The following is an 18,636-nucleotide window of genomic DNA, read 5'->3' on the forward strand; positions in this document are numbered from 1 at the left end:
TGAGAATGCTCAAATTCTAATTGTTCATGTTACTGCACTGCAGCAGAAAGGAGTCTGGAGAAATATATACCTGTTGTAAACATAATTATGATTCAAGCAATACCACATTTCAAGCTTTCCTATATTGAAACTTCCCCATTAATGCTTTTAAAAACACTGTCCAATTCCTTTTATTGATTATCTAAATTTGTGCTGAGCTCTCCAATTATTCCCACGCTCCTGCTGCTCTTTGCCCATAACACTGAAAAATTCTCCTATTCAAGTATATATCTAATTCCCCGTTGAAAGTTACTACTGAATCTGCTTCCACCGCTCGTTCAGGCAGCGCATTCCAAAGCATGTTAACTCGCTGGGAAAAAAAATTCTCATTTCCCCCCTGGGTTTTTTTTGCAAATGATCTTAAATCCATGTCCTCTGATTACCGACCCTCCTGCCAGTGGAAATAGTTTTTTCCCATCTACTGCAGTTGTGTGGAGAGATTGGAGAAGCTGGTGTTGTTCTCCTTAGAGCAGAGAAGGTTAAGAGGAGATTTGATAGGTGTTCAAAATCATGAAGGGTTTTGATGGAGTAAATAAAGAGAAACTGTTTCTAGAGGAAGGAGGGTCAGTAACCAGAGGACACAGGTTTAAGGTGATTGGCAAAAGAACCAGAGGTGGCATGAGGAAACTTTTTTCTTTTTTGTTTACACATAGCAAGCTTTTGCGATCTGGAATGCGCTGCCTGAAAGGGCAGTGGAAGCAGATTCAGTAGTAACTTCCAAAAGGGAATTGGATAAACACTTGAAGGGAAACATTTTGCAGGGCTAAGGAAAGGTGGGATTAGTTAGGTAGTTCTGCCAAAGAGCCGGCACAGGCATGATGGGCTGAATGGCCTCCTTCTGTGCTGCATCATTCGGATTCTATATTTTATCAAAACCCCTCATAATTTTGAAGACCACTTTAAAATCTCCCCCCTAACCTTCAGTCAGCCTCACAAACTTCTTCAAGCCAATAGCTGCACTGCACTCCCCCACTTACCATGTAAACAAAAATAGTTAATAAAGCTGCAGAATGGACACAAGAAAAGACATTCAACATCAGCCACACTTCTTTGCAACCATTTCCCACCTCCACTGCCCCATAGAGATCCTGACATTCACTCTCACAAAGGGAAGCTGAAGGTTAGACTCCCTCTTTAACAAGGTTCCAGCTCTCAACACGTTACAGTATTTTAAAACGTTAAACGTCAACAAGCACGTAAGCATTGGTTCTGTACCTCCTTCTCCTCACCAACATGATCCAGGTTTTCTTGGCTGGAAGACTTGTATGGAATAACTGCAGACAGCATAGAGCGAGACACATTATTAGTCAGGATTTCAAAAGGCTCGCTATTTATAAAGTATTAAGCTGCTGAAAAAAGATGATTTTTATTCCTTATTAACATTCAAATAATAAAAAGTTAGTTAATTTATTGTAGAGATTGTTCATAGTTGGAAAAATCTCCGAGGGCCCATTAAAAATACAGTCCCATCGCTTATAACGGGCGCCTTCGTGCAAATGTGATTTGCTCACTATACACGATGGGGGGGGGGGGGGGGGGGGGGTAGTGCTGTCATTGAAATGTTTTTAAAATTTTAACCGGCAGAGAGGTCAGTAGAATGGTGGTGCCGGGAAGAACAATTCAGTTAAAAATGACAACCTCACTCATTATTACAGGTAAGAGGCATTGGCTGTACAAAGAAGTTGAGGAAAGTGAAAGACACAGAATTGGTGAGGGCACTCAACAGTTTAGTCCAACATGACTTCAAATCTCATTGAAATAATGGACTTAAAGCATAATGTTACTTATAAAAATCCATTCACAGGGGAGTGGATGCATCACTACCCCTTAGAGAGAACAGTTAATATTCACACTGCATCGTGTGATAAGGATAGGTGAAACATCAATGAAGAACATAGCAGGTCTGTCGGTACCTAAACGAGAAAAGATGGGCTGTTATTTTGGATGATTATACATCTGGATATTACTAACTTTATTACAAACAGCAATGATTCAACGAGTAATTTAATCCATTTCATTTAAGCTGTTGGGATTGTGGGCACAAATTTAATGCAAAGGTCAGTCTGCCCAAAATAAACGGAGCATTTAAGGCGCCACAACCGGCAACTTTGAAACAGATGTTAATTTTTGGCCGATATTAGTGACTGCTAATGCTCCCATTAAGCTGTCCGGCCATGCAGCGCTCTGGTGGTCCCGTGCAGGCCACACAACAACTTTATAATGGAAAAACCGCGCATGCGCGATAATTTGAATGGGTCGCGCACCCAAAACAAAATAGCGGGAACATTGGTGGCCGTCCAAGTGTTGGGGTCTGTAATAAATTGCAGTTGCTGCAGCTACACATCGTCCCAGAATATCAGAGAAGTTACCAATGGAACTAGCAAATATCACGCTAACCACTTGCCAAAACAATCTTCCGAATATCTTAAATGCATAGTCCATAAGCCTCCAAACTGATGACCACGAAAAGACTGATCAGTCACACAAAGGCAGCGGTGCAGCCTCCTACACAGATCTCAGCTCAAGAAGCGGTGGAAGGCGGACAATTTAGTAAACTTGGAGGACAGCATTCCCACTGAGGATGAATTTGCCAATCAACAAAACTACACCATCTGAAATGCATTTTGCTTGTAAAAAACTGTAAAAGATCATTACGTGCTACTTATCGTCACTGAATGCCTTACTTCGGCATTTTCCACTTTACAGACTTTCAGCGTTTGCAGGTTTCTCTTTACCTCACTGGGATTACAGACCATTTGTACAGATGGTCACCTTATTTGGAAACCAAAGTCCATAGACTGCAGATTGGACAGAGGGCACGCTGCAGGTAACGAAGAGGAAAGGGGAATACATCAGCCAGTTTGAGTAAAATCACTGAATGTAGCAGGCATACAAATCTGTGCCAGTATGGGGCGAACACAATTCCCGCCCCCGCTAATTGAGACACCAAAGTAAAGGTCCATCGTGCAAGGTTAGAAAAAGTACAAAAGATTTGATATTAATGAGGAAGTCGTGGTTACGTGATGCCAAGCTTAGGAGAAAGGGAAGAAGACCGAGGGAAGTAAAGATTTTCACACCTTAAAGGTTCTGGGAAAGAATGAGTTAGGAGAAATGTGCGATAAGTCCCAATTGCAACAAAATGAGATGCAGGGAGGACCAACAGCCTGTAGGACGGCATATTTGGAGCTAAGAAGAAACAAGCTCCGAGAAGCACCAACGACATCAATGCAACAGAATTAAAAAAACAAGTTGTGAAGTAGAGAGACACTGAAGCCTAGCGGGATCGCCTATTAAATGGCAGGACTGCCCTGCAGTGCAAGAGAGGTGCTGGAAGAGCCTCTCCAGAAATGAGAGCAATATTTTAGTCTTAGACTTAGACTTTAGAGTTAAGAATTATTATAATAAAGTGTTGTGGGAAAAAGTGTGTTTTGTACAAAAAGAGTAGATAGAGTTGGTTGATAAAGTGGGGAGGTCATTATTATTTGGAGGGAGGACAGAACCCTGGGGAATTTTTGAATTAATGGAAAAAGAGTCAAAGGATGAGCCATCAACCATGGACAGATAACACAAATGAGGAAAAAAATAGATAACCATGAACATAGTTTTGCTGGGAGATCATGTGATAGCAACTTGTTAAGAAGTGCACAGTCCCAGACTCTTAAACTGAAATTGAATTCTAACTAGTCCACGCAGTTTCTAGCAGCAAATCGTGAGTAGACTTTAAAATGAATCTAACCTCTGCCACAAACCCCCTGGACAATGTCAATTTCTAGCTCCTCCGCTGACCAAGTAGATAAAACTGCTGCCAAGGTTACTGCTAATTCATAAAAAGCAGATGGCCCCACATTCAATTCCTGTTCTGTACAGAGTTAGCTGATCTCTGCAAGGCCAGCAATTGGGGTGCGACAATTGACTTCAGCAATCCCAGGCTAAGCAAGAGAAAAATCAGCCATGATTCTCACTCCTAATTCACAAAATAATTACAGACGAGGAAGGCTATTCCTCTGATCTTAATTCAGCCATCCAGAAAGATCCTCAAGTCTCTCCACTTCAGCATCTAATTTCTTTTCATATGTCCCAGGGTTTTCACCTCCACTACTCTCTCTGGAACTCTACTGCATATGTTGAGCACTCTGCGTAAAGAAGAACTTCCTGGCATCAGTTCCAAATGTACTGGTTACTATCCAGCAACATCTGATGCGTACACGCAGATGTTGAATGGCATGTCGGCACTCACTGACTCAACTCTCGCGTGAAGCATGTCCACTTAGGAGGAAGGGTGGGTGTGGAACTGCACCAGTCAGAGGCAATGCCTCCAGGAAAGAAGGGGAGAAAAAGGGGCTAAATTGACGACAAAAGAAACTCTCTTTCTGCCACATGATATGAAACCAAGTAGCAGATTTTCACCTTCAGCGGTGGTAGAAAAAGGGCGGTAGCGGATTGGCCACCTGTTATACACCCCACCCGATTAGGCAAACTGAGCAGGGTGTATAGTGGACCGCTAAACCACACCACCCCTGCTATTGTTCCACCAGCACTGAAAGTGAAAATCTAACTCATAACATGGTGGCAATTACAAAAGATCTGAATCGCGTGCCAAAACTCGAATGGGAAATTGCAAAATTCTAACGAAAGAAAAAGGGAAACTATATCAATAATTCATATTAGAAAATAAATGAATCCCAAAGTAAACAATATAAAGTTTGTAACTCCTAGTTTTTAAATAGTTCAGAGTTCAAAATATATAACTTCCACTATAAAATTTCAAAACGTTTTCTGCAATCACCCCTGAAGCACAAAATCCTAAAGATTTACTTCTAATTAGATCCCTTTACTAGAGAGGCATTACTTGGTAAATGAAGTGCAAAATACACAACCAAGGCCATCTGAAAGTGTGCTCAAGAGGTGTAACACACTAAGGATATGGATGACTATATAAACTGCTGAAACTTTGGGCGCTTTATCCTAATCATTCAATTAGGTTGAAGATATGCAAAAGGTTACAATGATATGATAAAACAACAAGAGGGAAGCCCAAGCAGTTTTTTTTAAGGCGTCTAAATGTGAGGATTACAATCTTGGCGCTTTACTCGTCATGGATTATTCTCGACATTTATTTCCAAACAATATGCTGTGTAAACTATTTTCAAAATGTGCATGTGATCCATTTTTTGTTTAATGGAAGTGTAAACTGTTTCAAATGAACAAAGGAAAAGACAAACTGGTCCATTAAGCATGACCCATCCAGTCATGGTGCAACCTCCAGGCACCAAGTTAACTATCTTTGATTACTCGCTGCTCTTCGGCTCACTCCCAAGAGGTGCGTTAGAACACAAGAACATAAGAAATAAGAGCAGGAGTAGGCCATAAGGCCCCCTCCAAGGCAAGAATATCTTTCCATAGGTAAGGAAACCTACATGCTAACATATTACCCCCAATCCCATGAGCCCTAATCTCGAGGTGTATATCAACTCAAAGTGCCAGCAAGTTCAAATAAAAAGGTCTTGACTCTGGGCTGACTGGTTTCTTAAGTTTTCAATTGATGCAATGTGGCACTGAAAATAATACTAATATATTGGAGTAATATGGGCGTTCAATCAGGAACATTACTGTAATATTTATCCAAAACTACTGAAAAAAGTCACGGAAAAGTAAAACATGTAAACACTTCACCTGTGCTCACACAAGTGCAATTTCTCCCCATGCTGCCCAATTTTAATTCAAAATAATTTATGTGATATACTCCATTCTACCTATTCAAACCTTCCCCCCACCACCCAGTTTTCACTGGCCTTTATTCTTCTGAATCCCCACTGCCAGCACCCATTTTACAGGTGAGTATTTAAAAAAAAAAATCAGTTTCTAATGACTGTAAGCAGGCTTTGGTTTCCCAGCAAATTGGAAGCCCAGATTCTGAACGCATCATCAATGTGCGATCAGGTCGATCTTCCATACAAAAACACACATGGAAGTGCGGAGGAGATAGAAAGAGAGACGACAGACAGAAAAAGAAAAGGGAAGACAGAGTTGGGAGAAAGTTTTCAGAAACTACAACTCATTGACCTACACTTAAGGGGGAGGGTGAGCAGGCAGAGGTCGTGGTCCACATTGGGACCAACGACATAGGAAGGAAGGGGGATGAGGTCCTGCATCAAGAATTTAGGGAGCTAGGTAACAGATTAAAGAGCAGGACCTCAAAGGTTGTAATCTCTGGATTACTCCCAGTGCCACGTGCTAGTGAGTATAGGAATGGGAGGATAGAGCAGATGAATGCGTGGCTAAGGAGTTGGTGTAGGGGGGAGGGTTTTACTTTCCTGGATCACTGGGCCTGCTTCTGGGAAAGGTGGGACTTGTACAAGTCGGACGGGTTGCACCTGAACCAGAGCGGGACAAATATCCTTGCGGGGAGGTTTGCTAGCACTGTTGGGGGGGGGGGGGGGGGGGTTTAAACTAACTTGGCAGGGGGATGGGATACAGAGGGGAGCTGAAATAGGGGGTGATGTGCTGCCAATTATAGAGAAAAAAACAAGTCAGCTTGGTAGACAGGGCAAACATATAAGGGCAAGGCTGGATGGCATCTATTTTAATGCAAGGAGTCTTGCAAATAAGGTGGATGAACTGAAGGTGTTGATAAACACATGGGAGTATGATATTGTTGCTATCACGGAGACATGGTTGAGGGAGGGGCAAGACTGGCAGCTCAATATTCCGGGGTACAGAATCTTCAGGCGAGACAGAGGGGGAGGTATAAGAGGAGGGGGTGTCGCAATATTAATTAAGGAGTCAATTACTGCAGTAAGGAGGGATGATATATTAGCAGGTTCCTCGAATGAGGCCATATGGGTGGAGCTTAAAAACAAAAAGGGGGCAAGCACTTTGCTGGGAGTGTACTATAGGCCTCCAAACAGTCAGGGGGAGATAGAGGAACAGATATGTAGGCAAATCTCAGAGAAATGTGCAAATAATAGGGTAATAATAATGGGGGATTTCAACTTCCCCAATATTAACTGGGATAGTCAGAGTGTGAAAGGCTCAGAGGGTGTAGAATTCTTAAAGTGCATCCAGGAGAGCTTTTTGAGCCAGCATGTAGAAAGTCCTACAAGAGAGGGGGCGGTACTGGACCTAATTCTAGGGAATGTGGCTGGCCAAGTGGAAAAAGTGCTAGTAGGTGAGCACTTTGGTGACAGTGACCATAATATGGTAAGATTTAAGGTGGTCATGGAAAAGGACAGGGATGGGCCGGAAATAAAGGTTCTAAATTGGGGGACGGCCGATTTTAATAGGATAAGGCAGGATCTGGCCAAAATGGACTGGGATCAGCTACTTGTAGGAAAATCCGCATCGGAGCAATGGGAGGCTTTCAGAAGGGAGATTGAGATCATACAATGGCAACATGTTCCCATAAGGGTCAAGGGTGGTTCCAAAAACCACAGGGAACCTTGGATGTCAGGGGATATACGAGAATGGATTAGGAAAAAAAGGAGGGCTTTTGGTAGATACAAAAGGCTAAAGACGGAGGAAGCCCTAGAGGAGTACAAAAAATGCAGGGGGATACTTAAAAAAGAAATTAGGAGATCAAGGAGGGGCCATGAAATAACACTGGCGAGCAAAATAAAGGAAAATCCAAAGATGTTTTATAAGTATATTAAGGGTAAGAGGATAACTAGGGAAAAAATAGGGCCCATTAGGGACAAAAGTGGCAATGTGTGTGTGGAGCCGGAAGATGTAGGAGGGGTTCTAAATGAATTTTTTGCATCTGTTTTCACTATGGAGAAGGACGATGTAGACATAGAAATAGGGCGGGGGGACTGTGATATGCTCGAACATATTAACATCGAGAGGGAGGAGGTATTGGCGGTTTTAGCAGGCCTAAAAATGGATAAATCCCCAGGCCCGGATGAAATGTATCCCAGGCTGCTGTGTGAGGCAAAGGAAGAGATTGCGGGGGCTCTAACACATATATTCAGGACCTCTCTGGCCACAGGGGATGTGCCAGAGGACTGGAGAACCGCTAATGTAGTACCATTATTCAAGAAGGGAAGTGGGGAAAAACCGGGGAAATACAGGCCAGTGAGCCTAACATCAGTGGTAGGAAAATTATTGGAAAAAATTCTGAGGGACAAAATTAGTCTCCACTTGGAGAGGCAAGGATTAATCAGGGATAGTCAACATGGCTTTGTCAAGGGAAGATCATGTCTGACTAATTTGATTGAATTTTTTGAGGGGGTGACTAGGTGTGTGGATGAGGGTAACGCAGTGGATGTGGTATACATGGATTTCAGTAAGGCCTTCGATAAAGTCCCGCACAGGAGACTGGTCAAGAAGGTAAGAGCCCATGGAATCCAGGGTGCCTTTGCACATTGGATACAAAACTGGCTTAGTGGCAGAAGGCAGAGGGTGATGGTCAAAGGTTGTTTTTGTGACTGGAAGCCTGTGGCCAGTGGGGTGCCACAGGGATCGGTGCTGGGTCCCTTGCTGTTTGTGGTCTACATTAATGACTTGGATATGAATGTAAAAGGTATGATCAGTAAGTTCGCGGATGATACAAAAATTGGTAGGGTGGTAAATAGCAAGGAGGGTAGCCTCAGTCTGCAGGACGATATAGATGGGTTGGTCAGATGGGCGGAACAGTGGCAAATGGAATTTAACCCGGAAAAGTGCGAGGTGATGCACTTTGGGGGGGACTAACAAGGCAAGGGAATACACAATGAATGGTAAGACCCTAGGCAAGACGGCGGGTCAGAGGGATCTGGGTGTGCAAGTACACAGATCCCTGAAGGCGGCGGAACAGGTGGATAAGGTGGTAAAAAAGGCATGTGGGATACTTGCCTTCATTAGCCGAGGCATTGAATATAAGAGCAAGGAGGTTGTGATGGAGCTGTATAAAACACTGGTTAGGCCACAGCTGGAATACTGTGTGCAGTTCTGGTCGCCACACTACAGGAAGGATGTGATCGCGTTGGAGAGGGTGCAGAGGAGGTTCACCAGGATGTTACCAGGGCTGGAGCGCTTCAGCTATGAAGAGAGACTGGGCAGATTGGGTTTGTTTTCCTTGGAGCAGAGGAGGCTGAGGGGGGACATGATTGAGGTGTACAAAATTATGAGGGGCATAGATAGGATGGATGCGGAGGAGCTTTTTCCCTTAGTAGAGGGGTCAATAACTAGGGGGCATAGATTCAAGGTAAAGGGCGGGAGGTTTAGGGGGGATTTGAGAAAGAACTTTTTCACCCAGAGGGTGGTTGGAGTCTGGAACTCACTGCCTGAAAGGGTTGTGGAGGCAGGAACCCTCACAACATTTAAGAAGCATTTGGATGAGCACTTGAAATGCCACAGCATACAAGGCTACGGACCAAATGCTGGAATATGGGATTAGATTAGACAGGGCTTGATGGCCGGCGCGGACACGATGGGCCGAAGGGCCTCTATCCGTGCTGTATAACTCTATGACTCTATGACGACCTAAAGCACCAATGCGTGTAACTACACTGTGACAGTTGACATTGCAAATCTGAATGGGGAAACGTTGGCATATCAATTTGCAATGGTAAATACACAAGCAGTATGGCAACAGGAAGTAAGGTTTGTGGACAGGAAGTAAGCCACACACACACACACACACACACTTCAGAGTTGATGGAGCAGTTTTATTCTGTTTTCACTCTGCTTCTCTTCTGCTGTAAGGACAGGCATGGCTGGCCACGACAAAGATGGTTGCACGGAAGCTTCCCTCTGTTGACTCAGTGAATACATTGCCCAGTGTGCTACTGAGTTATACACAGCAGGAAGATCACAGGTTCAGTATAATTAACACTGAGTTAGCCTCAACAACACTGGGCTCTGGAAGGAAGGGGAAGGGTGAGGTAGGAGGGGAGTTCCAGCCACACTTTCTGCTCCCAAGTGCTATGCAATAGCCCATGCTGCAAAGTGCAGACGTCAGGTGAGAACAGGATGGAGACGGATTGATGGCAGATTGAACATTGTGATGCACCGGCACCATCGCGCAGCCTTCTGGCACTCACTTTCCAGGCTCACACAAAGAGTGATCACTTGGACGAGAAAGTAGAGGGCTGCCACTCCTGTCCCAGTATGAGCCTTCACAGAAAGAGGAGAGAAAGTTGGAGGAAGCAAATGACTCATGGTAAAAGTTCTATTCCACCAGCACTTCCATCAGCTCTGCCCACAGGACTCGAGAGGACACAGAAGTCTGTGGTGTCAGGGAACAAAATATTCACAGTTACAAATACCAATCCTCCTTACCTGGAGCAATGTTTTCTGCATTCTCCACACCCGGAATCACATGTTCCTAAACCAAAGCACAAAATATTAAGATACTCAGCTGTAAAGTAGTACGCAAATTTAAATTATAGGCAATTAAAATGCAAGAAGGTAATTTAACAATGTTATCAAACTGACTAAGATTCACTCTCACACCTGATCGCCGCTGCCCCAAGGATAATGATGAGGTTGTGTGCTGATCTGTAAAACAGAGCACAGTTAATGTACGTTACAAAAGCATTCCCTTTTAAGCAGAAACAAAGTGTTTGAGATGACACTAGTGTTATCACTAGGATTTCGGCGAAGTGTAAAATTTGTATACTTCCAACAGTATAACTGCAAATTTTCTCCTTCCGAGCAGTCATTTCTGAAGAGAGCATTTAAATTATATAACACTAGGATTAGAATCATAGAATGATTATAGCATGGAAGGCGGCCATTCGGCCCATCCCGACTCTCGGCTGGTCTCACTCACCCGTCTTTTCCCTGTAGCCCTGCAATTTTTTTTTCCTTCAGATACTTATCCAACTCCCTTTTGAAAGATGAGATTGAGTCTGCCTCCACCACCCTTTCAGGCAGTGCATTCCAGATCCTAACCACATGCTGCGCAAGAAAGTTTTTTATGTCGCCTTTGGTTCTTCTGCCAATCACCTTAAATCTGTGTCCTCTGGTTCTCGACCCTTCCGCCAATGGGAACAGTTTCGCTCTATCTACTCTATCCAGACCCCTCATGATTTTGAGCATCTCTATCAAATCTCCTCCCAATCTTCTCTGCTCCAAGGAGAACAACCCCAGCTTCCCCAGTCTATCAACGTAACTGAAGTCCCTCATTCCTGGAATCATTCTCGTAAATCTTTTCTGCACCCTCGCTAAAGGCTTCACATCCTTCCTAAAGTGTGGTGCCCAGAATTGAACACAGTACTCCAGTTGGGGTCGAACCAGTGTTTTATACAGGTTCATCATAATTTCCACACTTTTGTACTCTATACCTCTATTTATGGAGCCCAGGATCCCGTAAGCCTTTTAATTGCTTTCTCAACCTGCCCTGCCACCTTCAGTGATGTGTGCACACATACCCCTAGGTCTCTCTGTTCATGCATCCCCTTTAGGATTGTACCATTTAGTTTATATAGTCTCTCCTCATTCTTTAAATGCTAACAGTTATAGTTCTATCATTGATATATTTATAGAGTTCAGAGCAATTTCAAGTCAGTATGACAATACTAAATTGCCGAGTGACAATACTGGAGGCTGCTGTGTTAAACACGTAGGTTAGAATGTTCTGCTTTGTACTACTGGTGTACGCCGGAAGAGCATAATGGAAAATTCAGTCCCCCGCTACACGCAATCTTCCAACTTTTAATTTCCCAATATGCAGGGCATGTGCCAGGAACGCTGAAGCTAAAATCCTGGCCACAATGTCAGATCGATAGCAGTCTTAATTTTCAGTGTTTCGTTAGATCTGTATTATAACTTTTGGAGTAACACAAGGATTTGCAGATTCTCTGAAATCAAAGCATTGTATCTTCTTCAAAAGGGCACAGCGATATTGCCGTGATTTTTGCACTTGTTTTTCTTTCAGGTGTTTTTTTCTTTCCTGGAAGCAATGAATAATGTTGTGCAGTTTCACACGTAGCAGCAACCTTGAGTAACTTACTTGCTTTTTCTGGTGAGCCGAGATGATGAATGTTCGATTTGGGGCGAGGGGCAAAGAGACCACTCACTGGTCAGGAGCAGAAACAAGATCCTCCACTGATTTTTCTTGTCACTAGCTTAGGAGTCACTGATTAATGATAGCACCCTTATTGCTAACAGTCTGCACACTAACTTGGTGACTTTCCTGGTTTATATGGCACAGTAATACTTTGAACAAAGGCAGCGAATTTCTGGAGTGTATTCAGGACATTTTTCTGGAGAAATATGTTCTTGAACCAACAAGAGAACAGGCCATAGTGGATTTAGTGATAAGTAATGAGTCTGAATTATTCAGCAATCTAAGGGTAAGGGAACACCTAACAGTGACCATAATATGATCGAATTCAATATTAGGTTTGAGAGGGAGAAGGGTGAATCACGAACCAAGATAAGGCTGACTCTGGACGGATGAGGCAGGACTTGACCACAACAGACTGGGCAGAACTATTAACCGATAAAGCTACCGATGAACAGTGGGAGGTGTTCAAAAAAATATTTGGTAGAATACAAGACCTATACATACCTTTAAAAGGCAAGAGCTCTACTTGTGTAATTAAACAACCTTGGTCAACAGTGAGAGATAGTATAAAACTAAAAGAAAGGGCTTTCAAAAAGGCAAAGAACAGTAGAGATCTCGCAGACTGGGAGAGGTATAAAGAACAGCAAAGGGATACAAAGGAAGTAGAATTGCAAAAGGGAATGCAAGAAAAAACTTGAGGGATATCAAGGATTTTTACAAATATATTAAGTGAAAGAGGGCAGTTAAGAGTAATGTGGGCCCGCTAATGACAGACGCAGGTGAAATTGTAATTGGAAATCAGGAAATGGCAGACTTACTAAATAGCTGCTTTGTATTGGTCTTCGCTGTAGAGGATGAGGATAAAGTACCAGGGATACAAGGAAAAATAAATCATGGGAAGCAACCAACTAGATTCAATACAAGTAAAAAAATAGTGCTGAAAAAACTAACAAGATTAAAGATAGACAAATCTCCGGGACCCGATGAATTCCACCCCAGGGTATTAAAAGGTGAGGAAATTGTTGATATGTTAGTCATGATCTTCCAAAACTCTCTCGATTCATGACTTGTCCCCATTGATTGGAAAACTGCCAATATCACTCCATTATTTAAGAAATGTAGGAGAGATAAACAAGGAAATTATAGGCCTGCTAGTCAGTCAGTTGTGGAAGTTACTAGAATCTGTCATTAGGAACAGAGTAACTGAGCATTTAGTCACAGAGTCATACAGCACAGAAAGAGCCCTTCGGCCCATCGTGTCCGCGCCGGCCATCAAGCCCCGTCTATTCTAATCCCATTTTCCAGCACTTGGTCCGTAGCCTTGTATGCTATGGCGTTTCAAGTGCTGATCTAAATGCTTCTTGAATGTTGTGAGGGTTCCTGCCTCTACCACCCTTTCAGGCAGTGAGTTCCAGATTCCAACCACCCTCTGGGTGAAAAAGTTTTTCCTCAAATCCCCTCTAAACCTCCTGCCCCTTGCCTTGAAACTATGCCCCCTGGTTATTGACCCCTCTACTAAGGAGAAAAGTTCCTTTCTATCTACCCTATCTATGCCCCTCATAATTTTGTACACCTCAATCAGGTCCCCCCTCATCCTTCTCTGCTCCAAGGAAAACAACCCCAGCCTGTCCAGTCTTTCTTCATAGCTGAAGCGCTCCAGCCCAGGTAACATCCTGGTGAATCTCCTCTGCACCCTCTCCAAAGCAATCACATCCTTCCTATAGTGTGGCGACCAGGAGCTGATCAGAGAGCGCCAGCGTGGATTTGTAAAGTGCAAGTCGTGTTTAACAAATCGAGTTGAATTTTTTGAGGGAGTGTCTATGGATGTTATTTGTATGGACTTCTAGAAGACATTCGACAAGGTTCCACATAAGACTGTTAACAAAAATGAGAACACATGGAATTGGAGGCAACCTATTGGCTTGGATAGGGAATAGGTTAGAAGGCAAGAGACAGAGAGTAGGGATAATGGATAATGAGTCTTTCTTTCTATGTACTCAAATTGGCAGGATGAGACTAGTGGTGTCCCCCAGGGATTTGTACTGGGGCCTCAACTTTTCATTATTATATTTATAAATGACTTGGATGAAGGAATAGGGAGCGCCGTTTTTCTAAGTTTGCTGATGACACGAAGTTAGGTGGAACAGTAAATATTGTAGATGCAGTTCAATATAGGAGTGTGAGGTGTCATCTATTTTGGAGCTAAGAAAGATCGATCAGAGTATTTTCTAAATGGTGAGAAGCTCACAACTGTGGAGGAGCCGAGAGATTGAGCGGTCCAAGTACAGAAATCACCAAAAACTAGTGGACAGCTACAAAAAAAAATTTAAATGGCTAATGGAGTGGTGGCCTTTATCTCGAGGGCTGGAAGTTATGCTACAGTTGTACAGAGCTCTGGTTAGGTCCCATTTAGAGCACTGTGTTCAGTTCTGGGCACTGCACCTCAGGAAGGATAGATTGGCCTGGGAGGGGGTGCAGTGCAGATTCACCAGAATGAGATCGGGGCTGAGAGAGTTAAATTATGAGGACAGATTGCATAGACTAGACTAGACTGTCCTTGAATATAGAAGATTAAAGGGTGATGTAATTGAGGTGTTTAAGGTGATCAAAGGAGTTGATAGAAACGATTTCCTCTGGTGTGGGAGTCCAGAACAAGGGGGACATAACCTTACAATGAGAGCCAGGCCGTTCAGGAGTGATGTCAGAAAGCACCTCTTACACAAAGGGTAATGAAAATCTGGAACTCTCGCCCCCAAAAATCTGTTGAGGCGGGGGGTGGCAATTGAAAATTTCAAAACGGAGATTGTTAGGCAAGGGTATTTAAGGGTTACCAAGGCGGGTAAATGGAGTTAAGATACAGATCAGCCATGACCTAATTGAATGGTGGAACAGGTTCAAGGGGCCAAATGGCCTCTTCCTGTTCTTATGTAACAGCTGGTAGTTCATTGATGCAAAAGTGAATTATTTGTAATACTATTGGGTGAACTTAAGCACTAAAGTTTTTATTCAGTTACACTTACATACTGAAATTGTGTCTCTCTCTCGTATAAAAGCAAACCTTTTCATGTACAGTAAAAGAGGCTGTTTCCATTCGCTAGCACCAGTTTCTAAACTATCTGAAAAAGAACATTTGTCACTGGTAGCTGCTTATCTCCATGTTAAAACCATTTTCTCTAAACATCCTCCCACTCGAAACTGCGAGACGTTAGCAAGTAATCTGATAGTGTGGGGCGAAGTCTTGAGAAAACGAATACATTAAAGATTAAAAAAAAGCCACAAGCACACGTCGGATCGGTCAGCATCGGAAAGAGAAAAGGTAGGTCCACACTTCCTCAGCCTAAGGCTCATCAGAACTGGTGCTGATGAACGCTTCCACCCAAAGCATCATACTTTTTTCTCGTTCAGAACTGCTGTGCATTTTCAGCATTTCTTACTTTTCTTACAGGTAAATATTTGATCCTCTTAAATCAACTGGTACCTCCTCATTTATACAGGATCCGTGCATACCTCACAAACAGGGTAGTTAACCTAAGCAGGTGACAGACAAAGCTTCAATTTTTAGCATGAAGAACATTCCAATCATCAAAGTTCCCCAAAAGATGCCTGCAGCCGTAGCTTATTTCTCTCAAATAAGGCCCCGCCACCAAGAGCTGAAGCGATCATTTCTCTCAGGAAAAAACAAAAATAATTTGCAGTAAAAACAGTGGGAATGCTTTGAAAATTTTAAATATCCAGAATATTTCTCATGTACTTGTAAAAATTATAGCATTAAGTTAATAACAAATATTAAATACTCAGAATTGATGTATTTTTCTCAGAGTTGGATTCCTTGTGTTAAACTCCATTTGGGATCTGTTGCTACTTGTCAGTAATGGCAGATACAAAAGTCATTAAAACCTTTGCACAAAACAGGTCAAGCAGCCTGCGGAAGTAACAAATTCCTTTCCAAAACAAAATTACATTATTGCTTACAACGCAAATCCGAACACATCCCAGTGAATGCCAATGTTTCAATTTGAGCCACTTTCCCCTCTATAAAACAGACAGGACTTGGGTTAAAAATTCAACAGAGGTTCAGAAGAACAGAGAAAGACTTACGGCATGGCGTCCACATTCGATTGTAACCAGTTTGTGACATTTCTTATGGACCAGAAGCTTACAGTTGATGCATTTATAGCCCTGACGACCCAGGCCCCAGATCCGATCAGTACAGAATGCACAGTGCGCACGCTGAAGGAGAGCAAGAAAACAAGCTCAGTTAAGAGTTTATGTTTAGCACAAGTAAAACACTTTGGTTAGTGACTTTTTATTAAGACCCCACAACAAATGTTATTGCCCATACTCGCAACATAATATCTAAACTGTGACCTTAATTACTGTATGTACTCATCTATAAGACTAGAAATTTAGGTCACCATTTGGGGGTTGAAAGTGGGAGGGAGTGGGAAGAATTTTTACACGAATTACTGCGACGCATGGAAGTGTAGCTCAACTGGGGAGCACACCCACCCGCTCCTGGCCTAGTCCCACTCCCCTATCTAGTCTGGACTCTCAAGTGCTTTCTTGCCTCTCAGGAACTTATTTTCCTGCTGTGTGTCTGTGCACAGGGGAGGCAACACGTGGAGCAGTCAGTGTGCATTAACACTGACATTTCCTGCTCTCTTGGAACCCCAGTGACTCACTACGCCTATTTATTGTGTGTGGGTTACCAATTAAGAAAGTGAGGGGGCAGGGGGGGTGGGTGGGGAGGCCTTTTCTGCAAGTATCTACGATATAAACTGTGAAGGGTTTATTGAGAAGTGTTGAATTACAATCCTGTGCCTACCCGTACAAGGATTTGGGCAGAGTCAGAATCAGCCAATTAAGAATTACGGTAAAACTACCTGGCATGGGGAAGGGGCAGGCAGAGGTACTTTAATCAGAAAATACTTACCCCTGGACATGTCCCAGGTATCAATTTCTCAAATAACCCATTAAGAGAGTCTTCCTCTATTGAACCAGGTAAACTTAGCTTTTATATGTGTGCTGTTTTAATTCTGATTCCAAGAGTTGTGACTGCTTGTGACTGGCACCCAGCATTTACTGCTGCTAAATCTGACTCCTTTAATCCCATGGCAGACTCACAGTATCAGTTTTAATCCACGTTCTACCCTACGTAAACATGTCATCCAAAATTCTGCTGCCCGTGTCTGAACTCGCACCAAGTCCCATTCACCTATCACCCCTGTGCTCGCTGACCTACATTGGCTCCCGGTTAAGCAATGCCTTGATTTTAAAATTCTCATCCTCGTTTTCAAATCCCTCCATGGCCTCGCCCCCTTCCTATCTCTAATCTTCTCCAGCCCCACAACCCCCGCGATCTCTGCGTTCTCTAATTCTGGCCTCTTGAGCATCCCTGATTTTAAAATCGCTCCGCCATTGGTGACCGTGCCTTCAGCTGCAAAGGCCCCCAAGTTCTGGAATTCTCTCCCTAAACCTCTCCGTCTCTCTTTCCTCCTTTAAGACGCTCCTTAAAACCTACCTCTTTGACTAATCTTTTGGTCATCTGTCCTAATATCTCATGTGGCTCGGTGTCAAATTTTGTTTTATAACACTCCTGTGAAGTGCCTTGGGATGTTTTACTGTGTTAAAGGTGCTATATAAATACCTGTTGTTGTTATACCTCATTTGTGAGCACCTGATGATGACATATGGGTGTCGAAAGTGGGGAAAAAAGTGTTACATTCCCTAGCACTGACCTTGATGGAGACTTTTTTTTAAAAAACAAAGAAACTAGATAAAGTTGTTCTCACTCTGTTGAATCTTTTGGCTTGGAAAGTATGTCCATTTACACAGTATAGCTTTCTCCAGCGCCGAGCACCCCGTCTGTAAATGGACTCTGGAAAAAAAACACAAACTGAAGCAAAAAACTGGAAACATGGTTACGTTCCAGTTACCACAAGAGCAAATTAAGCTGTCTGATCATTAACTTATTTCCCAGGAAAGTGATGTACTATTTTGAAATGCAAAAATGCTGCAATCAGAGTAGATTATTCAGTACAGGGTCAAACAGGTTATGTTTCAATGCCCTTTTTTCCTGCCCAAATCCATATACAGAGGAAAGCCAGATGGAACTTAAGATTTTTCAGCCTTATCAGAAACAGACCAACAGGGAACCTTAGAGGGAAAATGAGAAATGGCTTAAAGGTAAATCCTGAGCTCCATTTCAGACCATGAAATCAGGACAAGGGGGTAAAGAGTCAAACGGGCAAAAGACAAATATTGAGTAGCTTTTTACACAGAGTAGTCAAAACTTGGAATGGAATTCTGGATAAAATAATGGATGCTACAGTCTTGCAATCGTTTAAGATATAGCTGGCTGTTACGATAGGAGTAATGTAATTCTTCCTGAATGGATAGGTTCAGAAGGGCTGAATGGCTATTGAAGCAAAATTTTATCAAATTTCCTCAGCTGAGCTAGGATGTACAATACTAAGTTTCAGCCTGTTCCACAAACCAAGGACTATAAGCATGAAGTTACTGCAGCTCAGTCATATAATTTATCAAAAAGCCACACATATGTGAGCTGTTACATTTGACTCAAAATATAAGAGACTCATGAACATCTA

At 42.9% G+C, this 18,636-nt stretch overlaps 1 protein-coding gene across 1 annotated transcript in view; it reads right to left on the reverse strand.

Moving 5' to 3' along the window:
• prkci (protein kinase C, iota) overlaps positions 1-18,636 on the reverse strand; it is a 125,574-nt gene that overhangs the window by 41,248 nt on the left and 65,690 nt on the right. Inside the window, exons 5-9 of the mRNA XM_085989658.1 lie at positions 17,821-17,906; positions 16,127-16,258; positions 10,471-10,515; positions 10,297-10,342; positions 1,255-1,313 (exon numbers count right to left, since the gene is read on the reverse strand). Coding sequence (XP_085845784.1) covers positions 1,255-1,313; positions 10,297-10,342; positions 10,471-10,515; positions 16,127-16,258; positions 17,821-17,906 — 368 coding nt within the window. The remainder of the gene's footprint in view (positions 1-1,254; positions 1,314-10,296; positions 10,343-10,470; positions 10,516-16,126; positions 16,259-17,820; positions 17,907-18,636) is intronic.

The sequence above is a fragment of the Somniosus microcephalus genome, chromosome 6 (assembly GCF_052327205.1).
Source record: "Somniosus microcephalus isolate GS21.2 chromosome 6, FLI_Smic_1.0, whole genome shotgun sequence".
In the NCBI taxonomy this organism is placed as follows: Eukaryota; Metazoa; Chordata; class Chondrichthyes; order Squaliformes; family Somniosidae; genus Somniosus; species Somniosus microcephalus.